This window comes from Eubalaena glacialis, chromosome 4 (assembly GCF_028564815.1).
Source record: "Eubalaena glacialis isolate mEubGla1 chromosome 4, mEubGla1.1.hap2.+ XY, whole genome shotgun sequence".
NCBI classification, from domain to species: Eukaryota; Metazoa; Chordata; class Mammalia; order Artiodactyla; family Balaenidae; genus Eubalaena; species Eubalaena glacialis.
Genome location: NC_083719.1, coordinates 57,078,308 through 57,105,672, shown reverse-complemented (window position 1 = coordinate 57,105,672; position 27,365 = coordinate 57,078,308). Strand labels below are relative to the sequence as shown.

Below are 27,365 nucleotides of genomic sequence, written 5' to 3'. Positions count from 1 at the left end.
CAAAGAGAATAATAAAATACTTAGGAATAAATTTAACCAAGGAGGTAAAAGGTCTGTACACTGAAAACTATAAAACTGTGATGAAAGAAACTGAAGAAGAAACAAACAAATGGAAAGATATCCCACGTTCATGAAATGGAAGAATTAATATTATTAAAATGTCCATAATACCCAAAGCCATCCAGAGATAATGCAATCTCTATCAAGATTCCAATGGCATTTTTTTTTTTTACAGAAATAGAAAAAACTATCCTAAAATTCATATGGAACCACAGAAGACCCTGAATAGCCAAAGCAATCCTGAGAAAGAAGAACAAAGCTAGAGGCACCACACTTCTTGATTTCAAACTATATTACAGAGCTAAAGCAATCAAAACAGTACTAGCATAAAAACCGACATACAGACCAATGGAATAGAACTGAGAGCCCAGAAATAAACCCATGCGTATGCAGTCAACTAATATTTGACAAGGGAGCCAAGAATACTCAGTGGGGAAAAGACAGTCTGTTCAATAAACGGTGCTGGGAAAGCTGGATATTCACATGCAAAAGAATGAAACTGGACCACTTTCTCACTCCATTTACACGAATAAACTCAAAATGGATTAAAGACTTGAATGTAAGACCTGAAAACATACTTCTGGAAAACACAGGCAGTACCCTCTTTGACATCAGTCTTAGCAATATTTTCTTGGATCAGGCAAGGAAAATAAAAGCAAAAATAAATAAATGAGATTCATCAAACTAAACTCCTTTGGCATGAAAAGGCAGCCTACTGAATGGAAAATGGTATTTGCAAATGATGTATCTGATAAAGGGTTAATATCCAAAATATATAAAGAACTCATACAGCTCAACATCAAAAAAACCCAAACAACCCAATTAAAAAGTGGGCAGAAGACTTGAACAGACATTTTTCCAAAGACATACAGATGGCCAACAACACTGAAAAGATACTCAACATCATTAATCATCAGGGAAATGCAAATCAAAACCACCATGAGATAACACCTCAAACCTGTTAGAATGGCTATTACCAAAAAGAACAGAGATAGCAAGTGCTGGTGAGGATGTGGAGAAAAGGGAACCTTTGTGCACTGTTGGTAGGAATGTAAATTGGTACAGCCACTATGGAAAATAGGATAGAGGTTCCTCAAAAAATTAAAAACAGAATTGCTATATGAGACAGCAATTCCACTTCTGGGTATATATTCAAAGGAGAGAAAAGCACTATGTCAAAGAGATATCTGTACCCGCATGTTCACTGCAGCATTATTTACAACAGCCAAGACATGGAACCAAGGTTATGTGTCCACTGACAGAAGAATGAATAAAGAAAACATGATACACACACACACACACACACAAGAATATTATTTGGCTATAAAAAAGAAGAAAATCCTGTCATTTGTGACAACATGGATGAACCTTGAGAGCACGATGCCAAGTCAGATAGAGAAAGACAAGTGCTGTATGACTTACTTATATGAGGAATCAAAAAAACCCTAAAACTCATAGAGAGCAGACGGGTAGTAGCCAGGGGCCAGGGGAGGGAGGAATGGGTGAAGGTGATCAAAGAGTACAAACTTCCAGTTATAAGATGAATAAATTCTGGGGATGTAATGTGCAGCGTGGTGACTATAGTTAACAATACTGTATTATATATTTGAAAGTTGCTAAGACAATAAATCTTAAAAGTTCTCACCCCACGCCCCCAAATTTTTTTTAACTTGTAACTACACGAGATGATGGATATGTTAACTAACCTTATTGCAGTAATCATTTCACAATATATACATATATCAAATCATTATGTTGTATATCTTAAACTTACACAATGTTATATGTCAATTATATCGCCATAAAGCTGGTAATATATAAAAAATAAATAAGACAGTTTCACTACTACTTCTACAAAAAAACAAAACACGTTAGGTTGGAATGTATGTCTTTCTGGTCCAATGTTTCTTTTACTTCAAACTGCTTCTTTAATTCATAGTTCATAAAATATGGAAGTATAATTAATTAAAAGAACAGCTTGTCTTAAAGTAACATCACTCTACACTGATTACTTACTTGATGGTTCATGTGTGGACATACATGCAAGATGGAGACAAATCTGTAGGTACCTTAGCAAGACTATAATAGCTCTTGGTAAAACGCTGGTAATGAATGATTAAAAATGTATCAGCACCAGGCAAGCTATTGATTATAGCTGCACTTACTGTATTTAAGACGATGGTAAGAAGGGCTATAATGCAAATAGCCAAATATTTTCCCATATAACACATCTGAAATTATAAGTAAAAAAAAAAAGGTATGATTCACTATTTTAGTATCTACTTTAAAGTGAGACATGCCTGTATAGTTGATAGGGAGCTAAGTTGATAGTTTTTTGAAAAATTAGGTAGCACATGGGGACAACCATTACAGATCATTTTGGTAACTACAAGTATACTGTTTCATTACAGCTAGATTCCTCCTAAAGTTCTGAAGTGAGAGGGCCCTATGAGTTTCTCATTCATGTCCAAAACTATCTTTGATTGTTAAAGTGTAATGGGCTGATTCAATATTTCACATTTTCAAGTGTAAACAGAAAAAGGAACATAGCACAATGCTCACTGGCCAGGGCTGAATTGGTAAAAAGGTCAGAGCAGTTTAGACAGTAAAACAGAAAGGTGATACATGGTAAGTAGTCAGTAGGCTGATTATCATTAGTTTTTATCTAATCTTTCCTTTGTTCACTGAAATCTCACTCACACATACAGGGGCATATATCATTCATATTTCAGCTGTGGGAAGACAGACACAGCAGAAAAAACTCATGAAAGGAAATCAATTTTTATTCAACACAATGTTAGTGCCTGAGCTGAATACTGTTCTACACTATTTTTGTTGCTAAGCAGGAAGATAGAGTAGAGGAAAAGCATGGGCTCCAGAGTCATACATACAATCTCAGTTCTGCCAATTGTCTTTTTTGGGAAAGTAGCTTAACTTTCAGAGCCATAGTTTAGTTATCTGTGAAATGGTATTGATGAGAAGATTAACTGAGAATGTAAAATGATGCAATAGTAGGTACTTAACGTTCAATCCCTTCACACTTCACCCCCCCACTAAAATTATCATTAAGACACAGCTTTACTGATGATAGTTTGTATCATCAGATAGAATTAAGATGAAGATTACTTAAATTATTTTTGTATGATCAAAGAATATGCAACAAAATGGGCTGTTTGACCTGTCATTTAAATGAGTTGATATTCTAAAGAAATAGAAAAATCAAAAGAGAAATACTGGAGGAATAGATGAACAAAGAAAAGAACCAGAAATCAAGTGGTGAATATTAAATCAGATATAAGTGTAATCAGTCTGTAAAAATTTTATAAGGGTGAAAACTAAGTAGGTGATTAAGGGCAGTCTTCATGGTATGCAAGGAGATAGGAAAGAATATCACAAAATAAATTCTACAGATAGTCCACAAATGGAAAAAAAGCAGGAAATAATGTTGTATGATAGATGGTATATACAACAAATTGTTTAGTATGAAAAACAACAGCACATACTCTGAGTGTTCAAGTCTGTTGTTTTATTACCATGACAAAGAAACAATGAGGCTCAACCAAGACTGACACATAAAAAAATTAATGAATATAAAACCTAGAAAAAAATGTGAGATGGTAAGGAAATCTGAGATTACACTAGACATAAAAGATAACACTAATCTCTTATACATACTAAGGAAGTGTTCAGTTTATAAGAATATACCCTTAAAAACTGAACCTTGGGTTGAAAAGCTTATTGTTATCTTATAAACAGAGACACTGAGTTATCTATCAGCCAATTAAATATCATGTTGTTATCACCATCCATCCCCCTCATCCCATGAATTGGAATTTATCAATTTAAACTTTAACTGTAATTAGAAAATAGCGATCCCAACATATTATCTCCAAAATGAAAACAGCATTAGACAACATCCCTATCTTGTTTTTTTAAAAATGGAGAAATCAAGACCCAGAAACCAACATTACAAATTAATTAAGAAAAATAATTTGATTTCTATTTTTAAAAACATAGTAACAACATCCAGTTCTATATTATAAGGTTCTTTTCCCTCTTTGTTTTTGCATAGTGCACTGATTTTCTGATAATTATCAGTAAAACCAAAGGCTCTTTCTAAAGGAAACTGAATAGCCTACAGCCCATGTCTAACCAATGGTTCTAATGGCAAGGTTGATACTTTGTGATTGCATTTCCTAAATGCAATTAATTAAACCAGGATTGGGCACCCAACTCTCCACATGATGAATCCCAGCACAAACAGATAAGCTAAGTCAATTGAATTTCCTTTCTCAGAAATATAAACAGGAAGTACTAGGATCATTTAAGCATTTACCAGTTCTCAAAGCAGAAGCTAAAAGGTCACAATGTGGTAGGCAAGTGGCCATCATTCGATTCCACACACATGACAAAATTATAAAGAGGCGGGAATTGTAAGCAAAAGCAGAGGAGAATGGACCAGCACAGAGAGGAAGCAAGGAAGCATTGAGCAAGATTACATGGTCCACCAGAGTGACAGTATCTGCTTCTGGGGGCTGCCTTGCTTCCAGATGGCTTTCTATTTCCACAAATGACTTTAAAAAAATAATAAATCTCTCCCTTTCTCTTAAGACAATCTGAATTAAGTTTTCTTTGTTGGAACCAGAAGCACTTAATCAGAATAGAAATAGTAAATAACTATTTAAATATATAATCACATAATTTTATATATATATATATATAAAAATAAACTATTCCCAAAATGTATTTGCTTTAAGTAGAAGGAACTGAACTTTTTAGGGGAGTTCTCTCAGAACTGTAGGGCTCGGAACTAATGAAGGCTGATGACTATCATGTAAATCAATTTCCTCAGACTGAACACCAGAGTAAATCTGAAAGCTGGCATGGAAGTCTCTGAGAGGTACTGAGTATAATGAATATACCCAGATGGGCAAAGAGCAAACTGAATAGGAAGAATAGAGAAAGCCAAGAACAAAGCCAGCTGCCAGTTCAGGTGTGCACCCTCTTTACAGACAACAGAATTCCTTACCCATCTACTTCTATTCCTCCTCTCCCTTCTCTTGCCTTTTCCAAATTATATTACTTTGGTTCTGAGCACTGGCCATCACTGCCTCTGCTGCCATCAAGGGAAAAAAAAAATGTCTCAAATTCATTTTATTAACATTTATACTAGTGGGATATGTAGGGACAGTAGTAACTTACCCTCACTGTGATGCCAGATTTCAGGTAATACTTGCTTCTCAAGACTCAGTCCACATCTCAAAGGACCTAAAACATCTCTTATCATGATTTCCAGGAGGCACCACTGTTTACAAATATGGTAGATAAACACATGCTTTATTTGAACAATTATAAAAGGGAGCTCCTAGCATATTTCAGCAATACAAACTTAGGCGATCCAACAAAACAGTAATACGGTCGGCCCTTTCTATCCACAGGTTCCACATGCCAGATGTGGAAGGCTGACTGTTCTACACCATTTTATATAAGAGATTTGAGCGTTGTGCATTTTGGTACGGGTGGGGGTCCTGGAACCAATCCCCTGCAGATACTGAGGGACAACTGTACATTAATAACTTTACTTATCTGGAACACTAATTTAGAACCAATAGATAACACATGAAAGAAAAATTCACAAGAGGAAATACAACAGTAAACAAACATGGGAAAATGCTGAACCTTACTAGTAATCAATAAATGTAATAATGAAGTAATGTTTTTAGACTAATTAGCAAAGATAATTTTATAACAATATCCTATGCTGCTGAAGACATGATGAATCAACTCTAACAAATTACTGGTGGTAGTGTAAACTAATACAACCTACTGGAAATCAACTCAGCAATCTATATCAAGAGCTATTATCCATTTTTATACCCTTTGTCCTCATGATTATATTTCTGAGACTGCATCCTAAGAATCTTAATTACAGAAAAGAAAGCATTATTCTCAAAGATTTTAACCCAGGAGTATTTCTAATACAACAATAAATATATGGGTAACTAACACAACATTCAACTGAAAAAAGATAGTTAATTTCTGTAATGACATGGAAAATGTTTATGATCAGAAAGTGAAAAAATGATAAAAAGTTGTATGTAGAGAACAATTACAGGGAATTCCTTGGCGGTCCAGTGGTTAGGATTCCATGCTTTCACTGCTGAGGGCCCAAGTGTGGCCAAAAAAAAAAAAAAAAAAGAGAACAATAACAAATATGTAAAAAACGTGTATAAAAAAAGACAATTATTAAATGAAAAAAACCGGAGGGAAACAATGAAAAGCTCGCAGTGTATTAGTATGTTAAGATTATGAGTCCTTTTTTCTTTTCTCTTTAAAAAATTTTCAATATTGTGGTTATATTACCTTCATAATGAAAATAAATAATAAAAATCTCCAACAGTATAATTGCTTTAAGTCATAAATAGGGCAGGAGAAAAGACCCCGGAGAACGTAACTATATTATGGTATGATGCTTGCTACTCATAATAATGACAGAATTGTTAAAAAGTTTAAATTATACCTTTCCTGCTTTTTAAGAAGGTGTGAAATATAGTTTAGAAAGTTTTTTTGTGAAAATGCTTAAAGGTTATGGTACTTAAAGGGTTAAGTTTTAGTTACAGAAAAGTGATGCACTTGCAGCAACTTTTTCCCAGATCATGCCATTAAAATGAGTAGACACAATGACATGAAGATAACATTGAAAATAAGAGTATCTTCGTAGTACTGGGGAAAAACACATTCAACCTTTGGAAAGCAAAAGAACTGTACCAAACCTTATACTAGAAAACAGTAAATGAAAACTGTTTATTTAAGATTAAAAAATTGTTTTATGATCCCAGAGACGTAGTCTCAGAGAAAGGCTGTCCTGAGAATTAGAGCACAGAAGTTTTACTTTTGCTTAGATAATGGGAATTATTTACAGATTCCATACTTGTGATTAGTTTTTTATTACGGTTTTAATATCTTACAAGTATGGAGATATTTTTTAACAGTGCTATAGTAACAAATTAACGTCAAGACATTTAAATGTAAAGATACACAGAAACAGTAAGCCTACTACAAAATTTACAAGAATACCAAAATTTTTTAATATAAAAAAAATTTCAAGCATCTCTCATCAACTTCCTAATTTTTCAAAACATTGATACATAATTCTGGAAATATCATTTAAGAAAAAAATCAATAAATAGCTCAATTAAACCATACACTGAACTAGAAGGAAAAAAATCCCACAAAAATGTAAAAGCCAAAAGCAAATTAAAATGAATTTTACCTTAGAAAAGAGGATCTACAATTCTTCTACAACAGTTCTTGAGACTTCTGTACTAGTAAGTTCTATTGATTTTCTCAATAATTATAACTATAAATATTTTAAGCAAAAATTACTAATGAATAAGAAAATTTTGACTACAGAAATAAATAAATGAGCATATACCACAAATAATTCAAATTTGTCATTTAGCATATACTGAACTGAAAAAGGCTGGAGTTCTAGTACTTTTCAATTTGTTAGTTATTTGTGTCATATACTATTTCACTCTTTAAGAAAATAAATCATAAATCATTTAAGTAATTTAAAATTAAGATCTTTAGAAGTCAGACAGTTTACATGTGGAATCTAAAAAAATGGTACAAATGAACATATTTACAAAACAGAAATTGAGTCACAGATGTAGAAAACAAACTTATGGTTACCAAGGGGGATAGGGAGGGGGGAGGGATAAATTGGGAGATTGAGACTGACATATATACACTACTATATATAAAGTGTATAACTAATAAGAACCTACTGAATAGCACAGGGAACTCTACTCAATACTCTGTAATGACCTGTATGGGAAAAGAATCTAAAGAAGAGGGGATATATGTATATGTATAACTGAATTACTTTGCTGTACAGCAGAAACTAACAACATTGTAAGTCAACTATACTCCAATAAAAAAAAAAAAAGAAAGAAATAAAATTAAGATCTTTAGAAAATAAATGAAAACTGTTTCATTTAAGATAAAAAAATTATCTTAGAATTGTCCACAGATTCTTCTTAATATATTTTTCTGCTTAAGGAAGCTAATGTAATAACTAAGATAGGGTGGGAAAAAAATGCTTACAAATTATAACTTGACACTAATGGTATAGCGCTGTGTGTCTATTTAGTCTATGAGATGGATACCATCCATGATCATACACTTATAACTGGTAGACATAGGAGTCTAATGAACTGCCTTAAAAGTATACACTATTTCTATTACACTAAACTGATTCTTAGAAAAATAAATTCATTTATTATAAAACAAATTTTTCCTAAATCATTTTCCTGGGGTAGGGTTGGGGACATAGAAAGCAAAATCTTTGTCTTAAGTCATACAATATTTCAATTTTAGAAAAAATGTCATAGGCCACTAATCCATATTATTTACAGTTAATAAAATATATAGTCTTCATTTAACTCTTCATTATATACTCTTACAGGAGTAATATACATATTCTAGAAGGAAGAAACTCCAGAAATTAAATCAATAAGCAAACATTTATTCAGCACTTGTAATAAGCTGGATTTTATAGCTGGAAACTACAAATACAATAAAAGCCTGGAAGGAGAGAGATGAACTAGGAAATTCCTAAGATTTTTTTATGTTATGCAATTCAACAATTCAGTATGTGGCTAGGTATTTTGATGAACTTGATTCCAAAGCATTTGAGATGTACGGGAGTTTGTATTTCCCAATAAATAATAATTCCCAAATGATAATTTTATCTGAAATCACAATTTTGTCCTGGTTGCTGACAGGACAACTCTACTAGAATCTCACTGGTGAATGTGTAGATTCTGTTTTACAAATAAAAATACCTGCTGTGCACCTTATCAGCAAATAACAACACCAACACAAAAGCCTCTAGCCCACTGGGATGTAAGGTTAAAATAAAGCTAGGCTTTTTATTAGAGCCTTTTCCTTTTTATGCTTCAACTTTTTATTTCTCTACTGGCTCTTAACCTTCCCCATCAAATTCCTACATTAAATCTTAAACTACTATACCACTCTCTTGATTCTGAGCTTACTACCCGTGCTAAAACAAGACTCCAGAAAAACCTACTACCTTTACAGTTTCTCCACCGTTTCATCCTTGACTTACGGTGGGGTGGTGTCAGACCAAGGGAAGGATGACATGTGGGGAGGCGAAACAGACACTTCAACTCCCAGCAGCAGTGTAACTTCATTGGGTTTTAAGACAAACTGCCCAGGTCTTTAAGTCTTCTGTGCCACGATGAGCCAAAATAACATCAGGAAAAAAGGCGTGTCAGAGAACTGGGGCTCTTGTCTCAGTTCTTCTCTGCACAAAGAACTGGCTGGGCAATCCTGTACAAATCATTTACACTCATTTGGTTCATTTCCTCATTTATAAAGCAACTAAAGACCATGCTCCTTTTCAGCTTCTAGATGCAAAACATTTAGTAAATAATGAGTCTGGTCATATTCTACATACAAAAGCCAGCCTTACTTCTTTTCTTTATACTTGCTACTGAAATTCTCCAAGTCTTCAGGGAAACTTGTATTCAACTCAATTGTTCAAGTGTAGTTCTGGGACTACTAAATTACCTGAGTGACAGCTTCATGTCATTTGATTCTTTCAGCAAATACTTGAGCTCCTGTGAAAGGGCATAGTACTGCACCAGGTTTAGGTCATTTCTTACCAAAGTCATTCAGTAGTAAGAACAATCTTTAGCTGAAAATGTTATGTACAAAAATTTTCATCACAACTTGGGTTTCTACCCAACAGAAGTCTTTACCCATTATCCCCTCAAAACTGTGTAACAGAAAACTGTATAAAACATTATTGAACTAAAAATCCAATGGAGCATTCTAATTCCTACTCTGCAGCATCTGTGGTTTCAATGATTCACTGTTTAATGCTCTTTTCCTAAATTAAGTCTCCTAATATTTTCTAATAAAGGTTTGACAAGCAGCATTTTATGAGCTGAAACATATATTAGGACTCTTTAGTCCATGTCCATATATACTGCCAACTAAACTTTACCGCAGAAGAATTAACCCAAGTACTTTATTTTACCTTTCTAAACAATCAGCAGCAATAACTCTGAAAACATATCATTTATACTGAAGTCTGGTAAAATTTACATATGAAGTTTAAATATCTTCACTTTCCTTGTGCTTTCCTTCTGCCCTGATGCTCATCAAGGTGACATATTACACTCTGATCCACCATTACAAAGAGTTATAATCCAGATCTAGAAGTTTAAAATCATCCTTTTAATATAAGAATCAGTGCCTCTGATCTATTTATTTGACTTATCTGCCCACTTCAAACATGGAATTTCAGATTTTTCCAAGCACTCCATGGGAGGCACTGTTATACAGAGCTTAAGAGTACAAACCCTGGAGTTCCTTGGCTTGACTTTGAGTTCTTGCTCTGCCACTTATTAGTCATGGAAAGAATAATTAACCTATGATCTATAAAATGATATAATTAATAGTACTTCTATCTCATGGGGCTGTTATGAGGAGAAAATGGCAAAGTTCCATTAAAAAAAAAAACTCTTTGTCTAAAAAGATGACAACTAAAAGCAGTATAAAACCCTAGACTGGATCCTGTACTGGAGGAAAAATGTTATAAAGGATGTTTTACTGGGACAAGTGACAAAATTGTAATACAGATTGTAAAAAACTAAATTTCCTGAATTCGATAACTGTATGTGCTTTCAGAACAGAATATCCTGGCTCTTAAGATATACAGACTCCGGTTAAGGGGCAGAGGAGCAAGATGTATGCAACCTACTCTCAGACAATCAAAAAAATAATTACGTGTGTGTGAGGTGGGTGGGAAGAATGTGGCAAAACGTTAAAAAATTGGTGGATCCAGGTAAGGGGTATATGGGAGTTCTCCCAATTATTCTCACAACTTTTCTCTAAGTTTCAAATTATTTAAAAATATCTTTAAAAACCAGCTTTGACTCCATTTACCCTCCACTACTGCTCAATTTCTCAATTTCCCTTCCATTCACAGAAACATCTTGAAAGTTATGTACAGTCACCATGTCCCCCTCTTCACTCCACTCCTCAGAGACTGAGATTTCCTTGTTGCCAAACCCAATGATTTCTTCTTGGCCTCATCTTAATTTCTCCACAGTGCTGAAAACGGGCAACAATTCCTTCACCTGTTAGCCTGTGGCATCACATCTCCCTTGGTTTTCCTTTTACTTCACTGGCTGCTCTTTGTCGGTCTCCTTTGCTGGCTCTCCCAACCCTAAATATCCCAGGCACCTTTCTCCTATCTACATAATCTCATCCAATTTGTGCCACTGAATAGCTCTCTGAATTTCAGACTCAAGTAACCAATACCTTATAAGACATATCCACTTGTTTGTTAAATGGGTATCTCAAACTTTGCTGACTAAAACAGAACTCTTTCGCATCCCAAATCTGCTCCTCCTCCAGTTGCCTATTATCACTAAATGCAGTTATTACTGTTCATCCAGTTGTTCAGGCCAAAATACCAAGGACTCATCCTTGATTTCCCTTATATTCCACATTTAAACCATCAGTCAGTACTGTCAAAATATGTCCTTAATATATACCTTCAAAATATACTCTGAATCTGACCATTTCTCACCTTCTCCACTGTCTACCCCAGTCCAGATACCATTTTCTACAAAAGCATGGTCTACTACATTTGGTTTCCCAGCCTGCTCTTTTGTTCACTTACAGCCCCATACTGAGACAAAGCAGTAAAAATGATCAAGTTAGAATTGGAATTAAATCATGTCTTCTCTCCATCAAAACCGTTCAATGGTTCCTCATCACACTTAAAAATAAAACCTCATATTCTTACCATAGCTTACAAAATTGTTCCTAATGTGGGGTCCTCCCTACTAGCAGACTCTGCCCCCCTTTTCCACTATGTTCCACACTAGTTTTCTTGCAGTTCCCTGATGTTGTTATGCTTTTTCCTACTTAAGAGTCTCACTTTTGCTTGTTCTTTCTTCAAATATTCATATTGCTCACTCCTTCTCATTCAGATTGCTGGCCAAATACGACCTTTAAGAAAGGCAATGTTCTCTTCCCTCTCTCTCCACCCCATTACTATTTCTTCTCATTGCTTTAGTCAGTACCTATTTTTTCCCCTTTCTCTTGATTAAAAGTATCTTTAAATGAAAAATTGATGTTACTGCTTCTCATCGTATAAAAAAAGTAAACAATACAGATGAAATTCAAGTTCTCTTCAAGTACCTCTCCTAATCCTGGTCTCCTCCCCAAAGGCACTCTAATATGCATTTGATGTGTATCCTTACAGAGCTGTTTTTTGCTCATTTAAATCGTATGTTTCTGTTGAAATAAAAAGAATTTTATTTCTGTTCTATAAAAACTCATCCAAAATATGCCTTAGCTTTCCTACTCATTGTATATATAGCTCTATTTCATTATAATTTTATACCATTACAAGCAATTCATTCATTCAACAAATATTTACTGAGTACCTATATTCTAGGCACTGTTCTAGTTATTGCAAATAGAGCAATAAATAAAACAAAGATTTTGCCCTCTTAGAGCTTATTCATGTGAGAGAAGAAAGACAATAAACAGAATATTTAGTGCTAACTTCCCTGCAAAGGCCCAGACGGTAAATATTCTGGACTTTGCAGACCACGTTCAGGCCAAACAGTAAGAATACGTCTGTTGTATGTTCTTTGTTTTTGTTTTACAACCCTTAAAAAAATGTAAAAACCATTCTTAGCTCACAGGCTGTACAAAAGCAGGCCACAGAGCGATGGAGCTCTAGCTTGCTGATCCCTGATATAGTGGGTTAGGAGGTGGTGTGTGCTATGCACAAAGTAAAAAAGAATCCAGGATAAGGGGGATGGGGGGTTAGGATGCAGTATTAAACAGAGTGTTTAGAGAATGTGAGATCTGAGCAAAGACCTGGAGGTAAGGCCAGTGAGCAAGGAGGGAAAGTGGTAGTAGGAAATGAGGTCAGGGAAGTAAGGAGAAAGGGGAGTGGGCTGGGTAGACTATGTAGAGCCTTGTAGTCTACTGTAAGGACTAGATTTTCTCTGAGTGAAAGGGGGAACCATTGCAGCGCTTTGAATAGAGGAGTGACAGGGACTATCTTAATTTGTGAAAGGTTTGCTCTGGCTACTATACTGAGGGAAGACTACTGGGAAGAGGGTAGGGTAGAATAGGGAGACCAGGTAGTAACCTATTTAAGTAATCCAAAGAGATACGATGGTAGTGGCTTGGACCAGGGTGGTGGCAGTGGAAAAGGTGAAGCACGGTAAGATTCTGGATATATTTTGATGATATAGAAAAAAACTGGTCGCCCTGAAAGAATGGATCTAAAGTGTCAAAGAAAAAGCAAAGTCAAGAACAACTCCTATATTTAGCCTGAGGTACTGCGAGGATGGAGTTGCCATTGACAAACCAAAATGGGGAAGTCTATGGGTAGAGTAGGTACTGGGGAGGAAGTTTAGGAGGTAAGTTTTGGACAAGCTGAGTTTGAGGCCTATTATTAGACATTTAGGTAGAGATGTTGAATAGGCAGTTGAACATGTAAGGAATTAGGGAGAGAGGCTAAAGATCTAAATTTGGGCATTGTTAGCATTTAGATGGTATTTAAAGCCATGAGACTGAATGAGATTACCAATGGACTGAGTATTTATGAAAAACAAAAAACAAGGATTGAGCTCTGGGGCTCTCCAACACTAAGAGGTCTGTGAGAAGAAAAGCAAAGGAGAATTACAAGGAGGCAGGCACTGAGGTAGGAGATAACCAAGGGTGTAAGGTATCCTGCAAAGCAAAGAAGAAAGTGTTTCAAGAATGAGAGAAATAGCTCTGTCAAATGCTGCTGATAGGTCAAGTAAGATGAACAGAATCAAGGACATATGGCATTTGGCAACATGGAAGTTACTGGAGAAACTAAGAAGCTGTTTCAGCAGGAATGGTTCACTGGCCTGATTGGAGTGGGTTTAACAGAGTATGGGAGGAGAAACCTTGGCAATAGCAAATATAGACAACTCTTTCGGGGAATAATGCTACAAAAGGAAACCAAAAATATGGGGAAACAGGTGGTGAAGAGTGGATCAATTTTTTTAAGATGGCAGAAATGATAAGTTTGCTGACAGAAATAATCCAGTAAAGAAAAAAACTGATGTGGAAGGACAGAAGCTGAAGCAATTCCTTGAGCAGATGATAGAGGAGAAATGATGGATCTAGTACAAAAGCAGACAGAAGAACATAAGACAGTTCATCTAAGATAAAAAGCAGGAAGATAGCATGTACTGACACAGATGATGGTAGTTCATGGGGTGGTGGGAGTGTGTGGAAGTTTTCTGATTGCTTCAATTTTCTTAACAAAATAGGAAGCAAGGTCATGAACTGAAAATGAAGATGGGAAAAGTTATATTGGAGGTTTGAAGAAGATATGAAACAGTTATTGAGGAAAGTAGGAAAGTGAACAGACTAGGAAAATACAGTATAATCAACAGGCAGCATTAACAAGTAATGTGAGGTATGTGGTCATGTGTGGTTGTGTGTTTTCTTCCAGCCATAATAAGTTATATAGGGGCAGGCACAAAGAAAGCAGAGTTGGTTTTAACCAGGGTATGGTTCTACTAAACAAGCAAAGAGCAAGGGAGCTATCCAAAGGAGTGATTAACCATGGAATTTAAACTGAGTAAGAAAGGAAGTAAAAACATCAAGAGGGTGAATGGCAGGGACACAGTAATAGGATCAATGGACTGGCGATTCCATTGGGGTAAAAAGAAGGTTGGGGCTGAGATACTAACTAGGAGTGAACTACTAAAAAAGGAAGTATGGTCAAAGAGTAGAAAACATGAAATGGTAACCACAGAGGGACTGTAGTTATTGACAATGCAAGAGGGTATCACTTTGGGAGTGAATGACTGAGATAAGATAGAATAGATGGGAAGAACACTGGAGGAAAGATCAGGTATACTCATTTTAATCTCAATATAAAGACTGAGATGGTATAAAGAGAGAGGCAATGAGCCTGGAGCTAAAATAATTGAGAAATGAGGAGGAATGACCTGAACAGTTAGCAGTTGATAGCAATCATGAAGGGTAGTAGTCACATAATCTGATGACATAATCCAAAACAGGATTTTTAGGGAGAACAGTAGCTAGGTTGAGACTGGATTTTGTGGATGACGGACTGTAAATTCCAGCAGGCACAGTAGAAGAATATGAAGCGTTGTTAAGGGGTTTCAAAAAAGGGAGACAAATATAGACCTTTTAATGATTTAGAATGCAGGAGATAAAGGTGACCTGGGCTTCCCTGGTGGCACAGTGGTTAAGAATCCACCTGCCAATGCAGGGGACACGGGTTCTAGCCCTGGTCCGGGAAGATGCTGCAGAGCAACTAAGCCCATGTGCCACAACTACTGAGCCTGCGCTCTAAAGCCCGCAAGCCACAACTACTGAGGCCCGTGCACCTAGAGCCCATGCTCTGCAACAAGAGAAGCCACCGCAATGAGAAGCCTGCGCACCACAACAAGAGTAGCCCCCGCTGAGAAAGCCCGCGCACAGCAACAAAGACCCAATGCAAGCAAAATTAAATAAATTAAATAAATAAATTAAAAAAAAAAAAAAGGTGACCTGGAAGTCTGGAGGTTCTGTGGCAACTGACAAAGACATCCTTGAATATACATGATTCCTGATATACCCCTATGTTTCTCTAAGAAATGGAAATTGCTTAGGTCGAAAACGTTTTTACTTTAAAATTAAAATGGCTATACTGATTTATTCATTGTTTGAGTTTCCCTACAATCTTATCGATACATACTAGTAAAACTTTATCACTTTTGCCAATATGATGGGTAAAAAAAAATTTCACTGTTTTACTTTGCATTTCCCTATTGGTGGGGTAGAGCATTATTTCATGATTATTGGCTAGCTGTACTTCCTCTTCTGCGGATTTGCCCACTTAAAAAATTGGATTCTCTTCTTAGTTTATAGCATCTAAAAATAACCTATTTTTCTATTTCTCTGCTCTTAATGAATCACACAAATCAACGCTGCAAATTTCTCATTTCAAATCTTTCAATGGCTCATGCTAGGGCAACACAAGACTCAGTAGGTACCTCTTCCTGAAATCCTTCTAGTATATACTGTAAGAGATTCTCTACTTAAAGCCCACCAATCAAACCTGGCCACACCTATTAGTTTCCATATTGTCTATGGCTGCGTTTGCACTACAATGGCTGAGTTGGTTTGGCCTACAAAGCAGAAAATATTTACTGGGTGTCTCTTCAGATTTATATCATAAGAGCTTTATCTACACTTCATTGCACTTTTTTGTTTACATATCTCTCTCTACAAGTAGTATCTAAATCTCTTGAGGACAAGGGACAATGTCAGCACTAAAAATGCTTACTGAATGAATAAAGGGCACAAGTCCTTCATAATTTGGCATGTTTCTCATCACTTTCCTATGCTCTAAAATAAACTATATTTTTACTTCGTTAAGTATTTTTCAAAAACATTATTTCTAATGGCAGCATAATGATCAATGTTTTATATTCATTTACTTACAATTTTGATGGATACCACCTATTCCTAATCATTTATTTGTATCTATTTTGTACACTCACAATCTGCTGAAGTATTTCTCTCCCCTAATTCCTTCCCTAGTAAAGACAAAAGCAATGGAATCTTGGCCTTTCTGGGATCAACCTTTTCATCTATGGTGGTTACTTTGGCACCTGAGGTTTCAGGGACTTCACCGATAGTTATTTCACTAATGGCTTCAGAGTGCTTCAAAGTCAACTACAAAACGCGACTCAAAATTTTTTTTTTTGCTTTAGTTTTCAGTATAAAATTAATCTCACACACCTTGTTGGTAGTCTTCTTCTCCTTAACTGGAACATCTCAATTATTTATTTATTTATTTTTTATTAAGATTTTAGTTTACTTTGCCAGGGGTTTCACTAAACATATTTTTCAATATAGTTATTTACTGGGCCTTTGTCACTTCTCTTATACCCCAAATTTGATGGATTTGTTTTTTTTCCTCTATTTGTGTTGAGGTCTTTACAAAGAGTGTTTCACCCACAAATGCTTGCTGCAATCATTTTAGAAACCAGCTTCACATATTCATTACATACATACATACATATTACATCTCATCCAGGTAAGGAGTTTTTTTTTCCTTTTTAAAATATACTTGGATAGTTAAGCCTCACCTGTTTTAACTTTGTAATTTATTCATTCATTACTTCCAGCTCAGTTTCACTATCTTAATAATGTGATCTACGATCTACAGTTAATAGATTCACTGTTATAGTGAATTATAAGATTCCTTTAAAGATTTTGTATTCATTCAATGTATACATATTCATTATAAGATTCTGAATATGTGTATCACATAAAACTTTACAAAGTTTTGAGTTCTGTAATGAGGCAGATCTAGATTCAGATCCAGCCTTGAACACTTTTGAGTCCTTGGGCAAAGTACTTACCTACTGATACTTCAGTTCTCCCATCCAGTAAAATGGAAGTAACTCTCATGTGTAAAGCGACATAGGGCTAGGATAATGAGCATAATGTACATAAAAGTAACAATGTATGCTAAATGCCTACAAATGATGCCTAGTATATTATACAGAAAAAAATGTTAATTCACTCTCTCTTCCCTCCCAACTCAAGCAAAAGGGCAATAAATGCTGTGCTCCTCAACTTAAGTCCATTATTAAATTCCCTTAAGTAGAAGCAGTTTGGTGATATGAACCATGAGCTCTGGATGTTCATACACTCTGACCCGACACTTCCACTTTGGGAAATCTATCTTAATGAAATAGTCTAAAACACAGAAACAGTTTTATGTATAAGAATGTTCACTGTAGTGTTTCTTACAACTGCAAAAAGAAACTTGCTAACTGTCCAACAGTAAAACGTTTACTTATGAGAAATTCACAAAAACATTATGTGGTCATTTGAAAAGATGCTGATGAAATAATTTAATAGCAAGAGAAAGCTTATGGTGCTAGGTGAAAACAGCAGAATGCAAAATTGTTAATATTAAAGTCTCAACTGTGTAAAGATCAAATAAACTGAGAAAAAATATTGGAAGGAAATGTATCAAAGGGTTTATAGTAGTTACCTCATGGTCCTGATATTAGTGATTATTATTTTATGGTGTTTTCTATATTTTCTAAAATACCAATGATCATGACAATGATGATAATAATAGCAGTTATTATGTATGAAGTGTTTACTACATGCCAGGCCAAGTTCTAAAAGCTTAGTATTAACTCATTTAATCCTCATAAGATTAATTCCTTAAAAGATGAGATAACTGAGGCATAGTGAGATGAAGTAATTTGTTCAAGGTTACACAGTTAATTATGGAAGGTGCCAAGACTTGAATCCAAGTAGTCTGGCTCCAGAGTTCCTGCTTCTGCTATACTACACTGAAAAGACTTGCTTTGTTTAAAAATTTTAACCATTAAAAAGGCACATGTCAATTCAAACCTTGTGGCCTTTCAGATATGAGATTTCTTTCAGCTTTCCTTCAGTTCTGAATTCAAATATTTGCTTTGCCATCAGGTGCCATTTTGTAATAAGATGTAGCCACCATTCCTGTATACGTTCTATCTACTCCAGAAAATTCTAAGACAAATCTCCACCCCTATTTCCTGTTCCAATATCTCATTTAACCACTGAGACTCTGGAACTCTTAACATTCTTACTTATTACACCTACTGACAGTACTTCAAAGAATTCTTCTAGTAAGGAGGTCTTAGAGCAAGCAAGCGTAGCTTCTAGAAACTCTTTCCCACACTAACACCCATCCATGTAACTACAATTACAGTTTGTAGTTGTAATTGTAGTGGTAAATCTACAGTTACCACTTTTGCAAACACCTGTCTTCCATTGTAAAGTTCTCACCCTCTGCAACCCAGGAGACCCCTCTTACCTGCCAACACTCACCAGATAGCTACCATAGCACTGGCTGAATGGAACCAACTAAGAAAGATTTTCAACACCTGGGGAATTTAACTGTCTCTCATCCTCCTTTCTGAAGGTGGTATTATTCTCCACTGTTTTTAAAAACTTCAACAGTTAATCAATCACCTTGACTTTCTCAGCTTTCTCACCCTTTTGCTGGTAAACCAAATTGTTTTTTTACAAACAAGGTCTTTTTGGCACCAATACATATTCAAATATCAATTCCAGGAAAAAATATTCATAATGTACACCCTGGGCAATAAAAATAACTTCCACTTACTGCTGTGTTCTTCTCTGCAGTTTACATTTGATAAATTTATTTCATTACGTATGTCACTTGGTTTGGCTTCCTTTATAACCAAATTCCTTTTCTTAAAAACAGTATCTGCAGAATCCAACATGGTTAACTGCAATTCTTCTAAACATAGTACATTTATATTTCAATGCAGTTCATTTACAGTATTTAGAAGAACAGAGTTCATGAGATGGCTTTTACATTATATAAAGAAGAAAAACTAGTCATAAAAACAATGAATACAATAACAAGTGTTGATAATGGAAAGATTTACAACCAGAATCATACATATTTTTACCAAAATCTTATCCTGCTCACAATATATAATGATAATAAGCTCGATTACTTTAAAATATTTTTATAGATATTTCAGTGGGAGGAATTTAGTAATTCCCTAAATATCTAGGATGAAGATGTAACTACATCAAGCCTAATCTGGTGGGGGCCCCTTTTAGGAAAAAGAAAATGGAGCACTAATAGTTCATTAGGCTCCTATTAAATTAGGTGAAGTAAAAACCGTACTGCCAAACTGTTACACATTTATGCGTTGCATATGCTGAGGAGTAAAGAAGAAATCTGCACCTTCAAGCTAATATTTCTCTTTTGCAGTTGCAAGTTTTCAACTTGGCAGAGTCATTCTCTAAGAAGAATGGGGTGCAGGAGGGAGTGAAAACAGAATCGTTTTCAAAAGACAGAATCCTCCCCTGCTTCATTAGGCATAACTTATTTACCATTCTAATATGAAAATTTAATAAAACAGAGAAACTTAAAATCCAAAAGTAATTTGTTATCCTAATAATGAGCATGTCAGGACAGCCATTTTACAACCTTACAGTTTCAAATACCTATTCCACGATACAATTTGTATTTTAAAAACATCTTTCCTTTAGATTAAAAAAAAAAGAAAAGCACCATTTATGCACTCATCATTGAAGTCGTGAGCTTCAACGCAGGATCGTTACTGAGCTTCTTAATACAACTGTCAAAATCAATTTGTGGATAGTCTCCAACTTTAAATTTCTACATTTTTATCTGCTAAGAACCGAACTGATTAGCGATTGTTAAGATAACGGACTTAAACTGTAAGCAATCCTTGCAAAATCCAGTTGATTTTTAAAATCAGGAAACAAATAACAGGCGATTGTTTTTGAAGGATGAAAGCCATGCCCAAAACAGGTTGATTGTGGCGTGGGTCCGCTTCTCAGCAGCAGTTCCCTGTGGCGCGTTCGTGAGAGAAGTACAAAAGGGCAAAAGCGCAAAAAACACAAACCCACGCAAAACCCGGACAGTTACAAACATTAAAATTATGTACACATGTCGTGAAACCATGAGTCCCCAAGTGGAAAGAACCGCCTGGAGAAAGCGATCAGCCAGCGGAGTGTGGTGGCGATGGTGTGTGTGGACCAGGGACACCCGGGCAGAGGGGGCCGGGCGGGGACAAAGACCGGGCATCCGGGGCAGCGCCCGACAGTGCCCAGAACCCTCGGGAAGCAGGTGTCCCAGGGCAGCGACTGCGGTACCCAGGGCCCTGAAACGCCGCGGTTTAATGGTCGGGGGCAAAGGCTCCCCGAGGAACACACCCTCTTCCCACCGCCCCTAACGGGCTTCAGGCCCTTACCTCGGACACCTGAAGAGCCGCCGCCAGCCCCCTGCCCGGATCCCCAGGGACGCCCGGGCGGGCAGCTGTTGGGCTTAGAACCGCGCCGCCGCCGCCGCCGCCGCCGCCGGGCTCCAAACGGCCAGGCGGGCACCGAGAAGGCGGCAGCGGGTCCGGCGCCTCTCCCCGAGGCCCGTCAGGCAGCTTCCGAACAGCTTGCCTCCGTTCCCGCCCTCCAGTCCGGGGCCGCGCACCCTCACGCCACCTACCCGGTCCCACACCATCCCAGAGGCCTCCGGCGCTCGGGCCCTCTGCCGAAGCGGCGTTGCCTCCCCTCCGGGGCCTGAAATGGCTGCGGAACAAAGAAAATCTGGGCTCCAGCGAGCGCCGGTCTGATTGGGCGTGGGCGGGGCCTGCCACGGGAACGTTCGGCGGCTGTCGCCTTGGCAACGGCGGCGGGGCTGGGAAAACCGCGGCCCGGGCCTGCGGGGCCTATGGGTCTACGCCCGGTGGCGCGTGGCAGCGGTTTCTAAGCCCGCGCTGCAGCCTCGGGCTTCGGCCCGCCGCCGGGCTCCCGCTCGCGCCCCCTGCGGCCGACGCGCGGGCCCGAGCCTCTGGCTCACTGGAGGAACCCGCACGGACGCTGCTCCGCGCTGTGAGGCCTCGACCAAAATGGCCTGTACGTGTGGCTGACTCCGAGCACGACGACCGTACCCCAGCCCAACTTCCATACCTCAGGACCACCTCCAAAGTGACAGCCCTTCCCTGGGAGCCTATTAAACACCGAACATGCCGCATATTCCACAATAATACAGTTCCGTCGCCGCTGGTAAAAAGTAGAAATGGCTTCAGTGGATAGATTCGGTGGACGGTCCTCCGCTAATATTGCAGGATAGCTTTTGAGGTATGCTGTATCTAACACATCAACTGCTTTGTAGGTGAAATTAAATGCCTTCTAAAATTAGGTTTTACGTCTCCAGGCGTGTATTCATATAAAAGTAGGTTCTTGCTCTTAGAAATAACAAGTCCTCCTCTCCGTAACCGGCCATCACGAGAAATTAAAATGTCTTCTATTTTCCGAAGAGAAAATAATTCAAAATGGGAGAGGTAGACTTTTTATATACTCAATTATAATAATGGTAGTGAATAGATAAAAAGCAGTGCCCTTACCTCACGGTATTCTTCTATATAAATTTACTATATGTGAATATTTTAAATTTGCATAGCTAGATCATTATTTCCTAAGGTGATGATGCCGCTGATGATATGCTTCCTCACATGGTCAATGTGTCAAAAGGCCAACAGTTTTGACTATCCTACTTGCAAGTGCTGTATATATTATGTTTTGAAAATGTGTAGTGATTGTTGCCTTCCAGTCATATTCTAGATAAAATTAGAGTACCAATACTAGGAAGTGTTTTTATACTGAGACATCTTACTTGTTAATAAATTTGTTAATAATTTTCGTTTGCAACAACAATCATTTTACGAAAGAACAAGTTTATTTAACTTAAATTTTGAGTATAAAAGGACCATTTCTCCAGGACATGGAAGCAACCTAGTGTCCATCGACAGATGAATGGATAAAGAAGATGTGGCACATATATACAATGGAATATTGCTCAGCCATAAAAAGAAATTAAATTGAGTTATTTGTAGTGAGGTGGATGGACCTAGAGTCTGTCATACAGAGTGAGGTAAGTCAGAAAGAGAAAAACAAATACCGTATGCTAACACATATATATGGAATCTAAAAAAAAAAAAAAAAAAACGGTTCTGAAGAACCTAGGTGCAGGACAGGAATAAAGACGCAGACATAAAGAATGGACTTGAGGACCTGGGTAGGGGGAAGGGTAAGCTGGGACGAAGTGAGAGAGTGGCATGGACATATACACACTACCAAATGCAAAATAGGTAGCTAGTGGGAAGCAGCTACATAGCACAGGGAGATCAGCTCGGTGCTTTGTGACCACCTAGAGGGGTGGGATAGGGATGGTGGGAGGGAGACGCAAGAGGGAGGAGATATGGGGATATATGTATATGTATGGCTGATTCACTTTGTTATAAAGCAGAAACCAACACACCATTGTAAAGCAGTTATACTCCAATAAACACGTTAAAAAAAAAAAAGGACCATTTCTGTCATTAGGCAATTGAACATGGCAAGAAAAAAAATTTAACTAAAATATTCGTAATTATGATTTTAACATTTTCTGATGGTAATTCGATAGCAGTTGAATACAATAGTATACAGCAAAAAGAGGCCCCCAAAATAGGAATAGATTACCAAGAAAAAAATCTTAGTGTAAACCTTCCTAAATGGTAGTTCAGTGTATCTGCAGGGATATGTGTCCAATAACAAACAGGGTTTATTTCTGCATTTGAAAATGTCCATCATGGAATAGGGAGCCTTGTTCTGTACAAATGAGCGTGTATGTGGTATCTGTATTCTACTTTGCTAAAGAAAAATAACAGGAATACTTTTTAAATGTGTAGGAATAGCAAATAATGACCGATGTAAAGAACTATTGATTAAGTAATTAGTAAGGAATTCACCTGATTAATAGTTTGGAAATAATTGAAATGGATTGGAAAGAAGTGAAGTATTATTTAGTGTATGCGAGAGGATTTATTGGCCAAAATTTTTTGAAAGAAAAGATATTGATTACCAGTATTTTGAAATTAAGACTAGGCAAATTAAATATCCATTCTTTTATAAAATTTAAATGAAAGTGGATTAAAATTTTAATATAAAATAGTTCTGCAATGAATAAAGAGATACTTAGACATGTAGCCTTTTTATCTTTATCCTTTAGGTTAAATTAAAAATACATGTTTTAAACAGTAAATCTTCTTATCATTAGCAAGAATTTATTAACACAGCTTATTTTAGTTTACATTTCCTGTTATTTGTTTTCTCCTGGCACAGTTAGTGCATGAAGTAGCAGCTACCCAGTAGTGTTTTCTCTTTATACCCAAATACAGTCCTGCAATGTTCATGTGATAAAACTTTGAAGAATTATCAGTACTTTTTAATGACATATACTGAAATTAAAAACAGTAAATAAACTTTGAGTTTAACTTCAGAACCTATTACAGATATCTTATATTTTAAATTTCTGTATTAAAATTTATTTCTTAGGTAAAAAAATTGACCAAGATAAAAATCAAAGAATGGTAGAAATTACAAAATAGCATTAAAGGAGAAAACATACCTATAAGCTTTCACCTTGGAAGGAAAAGATGCTTACTCTAGGATGTAGCACTGTCAAAACAAGCATGAAGCTGGGAGGCAGAGGGCTTGTATGTACTTGCAAACACTTTCAGTTCTGTCCTTCTAAGCTTCACTTTCCTTGCTTTAAACAGGATTAAATATGAAAGTATATTAGGAGCGCATTAGCAGAGTGCCTGGCAGATAGTTAGAGGGCAATAAAAGACAGTATTACTAGGTATTAATATGTATAAAGAGCAGATATTTGAGAAGGAGGAATGGTTATTGAAAAAATAATAGGACTGGAAATCCATAAGTTGTTAAATAAATATCTTTAATAGTAAATTATTAGTGAGTATATAGAAACTCAGTAAGAGAAGTGAAATAATCTATTAGATACAGGTAAGCTTCTAAAATGGAAAACTTCTAAGAAATGTTTCCATCTTATGCTTCTGGAAAGTTGGGAATTCTCATTCAATCCTTTAACACTACGCAGTTTAAGGAATTGCCTTCCATTGAAATATGTTCAGATTGTCAATAAGGAAAAAACATTTAAAAAGTAATTATTTAGAGGAATTTAATTCAAATATTGGAAGAGGACAGTTGTAGTCAATATTCAGAAATGTGTATATAATCTATAAGCATTTCTCATTTAAAGCAAACCCAAGATACAGTTTGAATGTACAGAAGAGATACACAAGGGAATTATTATTAATTGGGAAAGGATTAACTTCAAAGTTCCTTTAACTATTAATATCTCCTAGTGATTAAAATGTGATTCTATTTATAGAAAGGTCTACTTAGACTTCTGCTTCTGGGAAGATGGAGTAGACCTACTTTTCCCTCTTCCTCTCACTAAGTACAATGAAAAACCTTGAATATTACACATAAAACAAACATAAGACTCTGAAAGATGGAGAGAAGACAGACCAACTAGGGCCCTGGAAACCCAAGGAACATGATGGTTAGTTCCCTGAGTTTTCTTTTTGCCTCATATGTTCCAGACTTGAAACTGAAGAAGCTGGCTACCTGGAAGTGCCAATGGTACAGACAAAAAAAGGCCCAACAAAGTATTGCTCTCTTTAGCTGAAGGACCAGTAAAGGGGCAGTAAAGCAGATAGAAAACATTTAGACAATAAATGCTCTACTCCAGACAAAAACTATGAAAAAAACCCCAAATGTGACACCCCCCACCCCCCACTCATGCCAGCAAAGGTCTGGTGGAGAGCCTAGACTTCCACCCTCAGCAGGCTATAACAAGGTGCCCCAACCTCCCCTCCCCTCTTCTCATGTCAGATAAAGTTAAGTAGAGAATTAGAACTTTCATCCCACTAGCCAGTAATGAGGAGCCTCCCACCTTGGGTGTCAGTGGAGGCCAAGTAGGGAACTTGGACTTCTCCCCCAACCTGGCAGTAATAAGGTGGTGCATGCTCCCCAACCCCACTTCCACTTGCATTGCTGTGTCAGAAAAAAACAGCTAAAACAAAAGATTTAAATAAGATCTAAAATCTCATGGCACAATATCCTAAATGTCTAGATTTCAATTGAAAATCGATTGTCATGTTAAGAACTAGGAAGATTTCAAACTGTATATAAAAAAGACAATAAATGATAAAACCAAGATGATAGAGATGTTAGAATATCTGACAGATTTTAAAGCAGACAAAAATGCTTCAATGCACAACTACAAAAACACTTGAAACAGAAAAAATAGAAAATCTCAGCAAAGTAGTAGAAGATATAAAAAAGAACCAAATGGAAATTTTAGAACTAAAAAATATAATAATTGGAGTAAAAAACTAAGTGGATGGGTTTAACAACACAATGGAGGAGTACAAGGAAAGAATTAGTGAACTTGTAGATAGAAAAATAGAAATTACCCAATCTAACAATAGAGAGAAAATAGATTTTAAAAAAATGAACACAGTCTCATGGAGTTGAGTGACTATAACAAAAGATCTAACATTCATGTCATCAGAGTCCTGGAAGGAGAAAAGAAAGAAGGTGGGGCTAAAAATACTCAAAGAAATAATGGCTGAAAACTTCTGAAATTTGACAAAAGACATAAACCTACAGATTTAAGAAGTTGAGCAAATTTTCAACAAAAGTGCCCAAACAACTAAATGAGGGAAAGACAGTTTTCAACAAATAGTGCTGGGACAACTGAGTATCCACCTGCAAAAGAGTAAAATTGGACCCCTGCCTCATACCATATACAAAAATTAACTCAAAATGGATCATAGAACTAAATTTAAGAGGTAACACTGTAAAATTCTTGGAAGAAAACATGGAAGTAGATCTTTGTGACCTTGAGTTAGAAAAAGACTTCTTAGATATGACGTCAAAAACACAAGCAACAAAAGAAAGCACTAGATAAATTGGACTTCAAAAAATTTAAAACTTTTGTGCTTCAAAGGACACCATAAAGAGAGAAAGTGAAAAGACTACCCATCGAATGGGAAAAAAATATTTGCAAGTCACATATAGGAGACTTTTTCTAGAATAAAGAACTCATATCTCAATAATAAAAAGACAGATAACCTAAATAAAAATGGGCAAAGAATCTGTATAGACATCTCTCCAAATAAAATATACAAATTGCCCATAAGCATTTGAAAAGATACTCAACATCATTAGCTATTAGGGAAATGCAAATCAAGACTATGAGACACAACCTCACACCCACTAAGATAGCTATAGTAAGAAGCACAGATAATAAAAATATTGGCAAGGATGTGGGGAAGGGGGGGGGATGTAAAATGCTACACGTGCTTTGGAAAACAGTTTGGCATTTCTTCAAACAAACACAGAGTTACCATAACATCCAGCAATTCCACTCCTAATGGAAATGAAAACATATGTCTACACAAAGCTTATGCACAAATGTTCATAGCAGCATTATTTGTAATAGCCAAAAAGTGGAAACAACTCAAATGTCCATCAATTGATTAATGAATAAACAAAATATAGTATATCCATACAATGGAATATTAATTGGTATTTTAAAAATGAATAAAGTACTAATACATGCTACAATTTGAGTGAACCATGAAAACATTTTGCCAAATGAAAGAAGCCAATACAGAGGACCATGTATTGTATTATTACATTTATATGAAATATCTAGAATAGGCAAATTTACAGAGACAGAAAGTAGATTAGTAGTTTCCAAGGATTGGAGGAGGGGAAATAGAGAGTGACTACCAGTAGGTATCAGAGGTTTC

General features: G+C 36.3%; 1 protein-coding gene across 3 annotated transcripts in view; it reads right to left on the bottom strand.

Annotated features, from left to right (window-relative positions):
• TNPO1 (transportin 1) overlaps positions 1 to 21,297 on the bottom strand; it is an 87,149-nt gene extending 65,852 nt beyond the window's left edge. The window contains exons 1-2 of one of the 3 annotated variants that reach the window (XM_061189344.1): positions 21,200 to 21,285; positions 5,263 to 5,365 (exon numbers count right to left, since the gene is read on the bottom strand). Coding sequence is in view for 1 of the 3 variants with exons in the window: in XM_061189343.1 (XP_061045326.1) it covers positions 21,200 to 21,214 (15 nt within the window). In the remaining 2 variants the exon portion in view is untranslated. Of the gene's footprint in view, positions 1 to 5,089; positions 5,165 to 5,262; positions 5,366 to 21,199 lie in introns of those variants that run through there. The other 2 variants (XM_061189343.1, XM_061189345.1) reach the window with 2 other exon arrangements.
• Between the last annotated feature and the right edge of the window lie 6,068 nt (positions 21,298 to 27,365).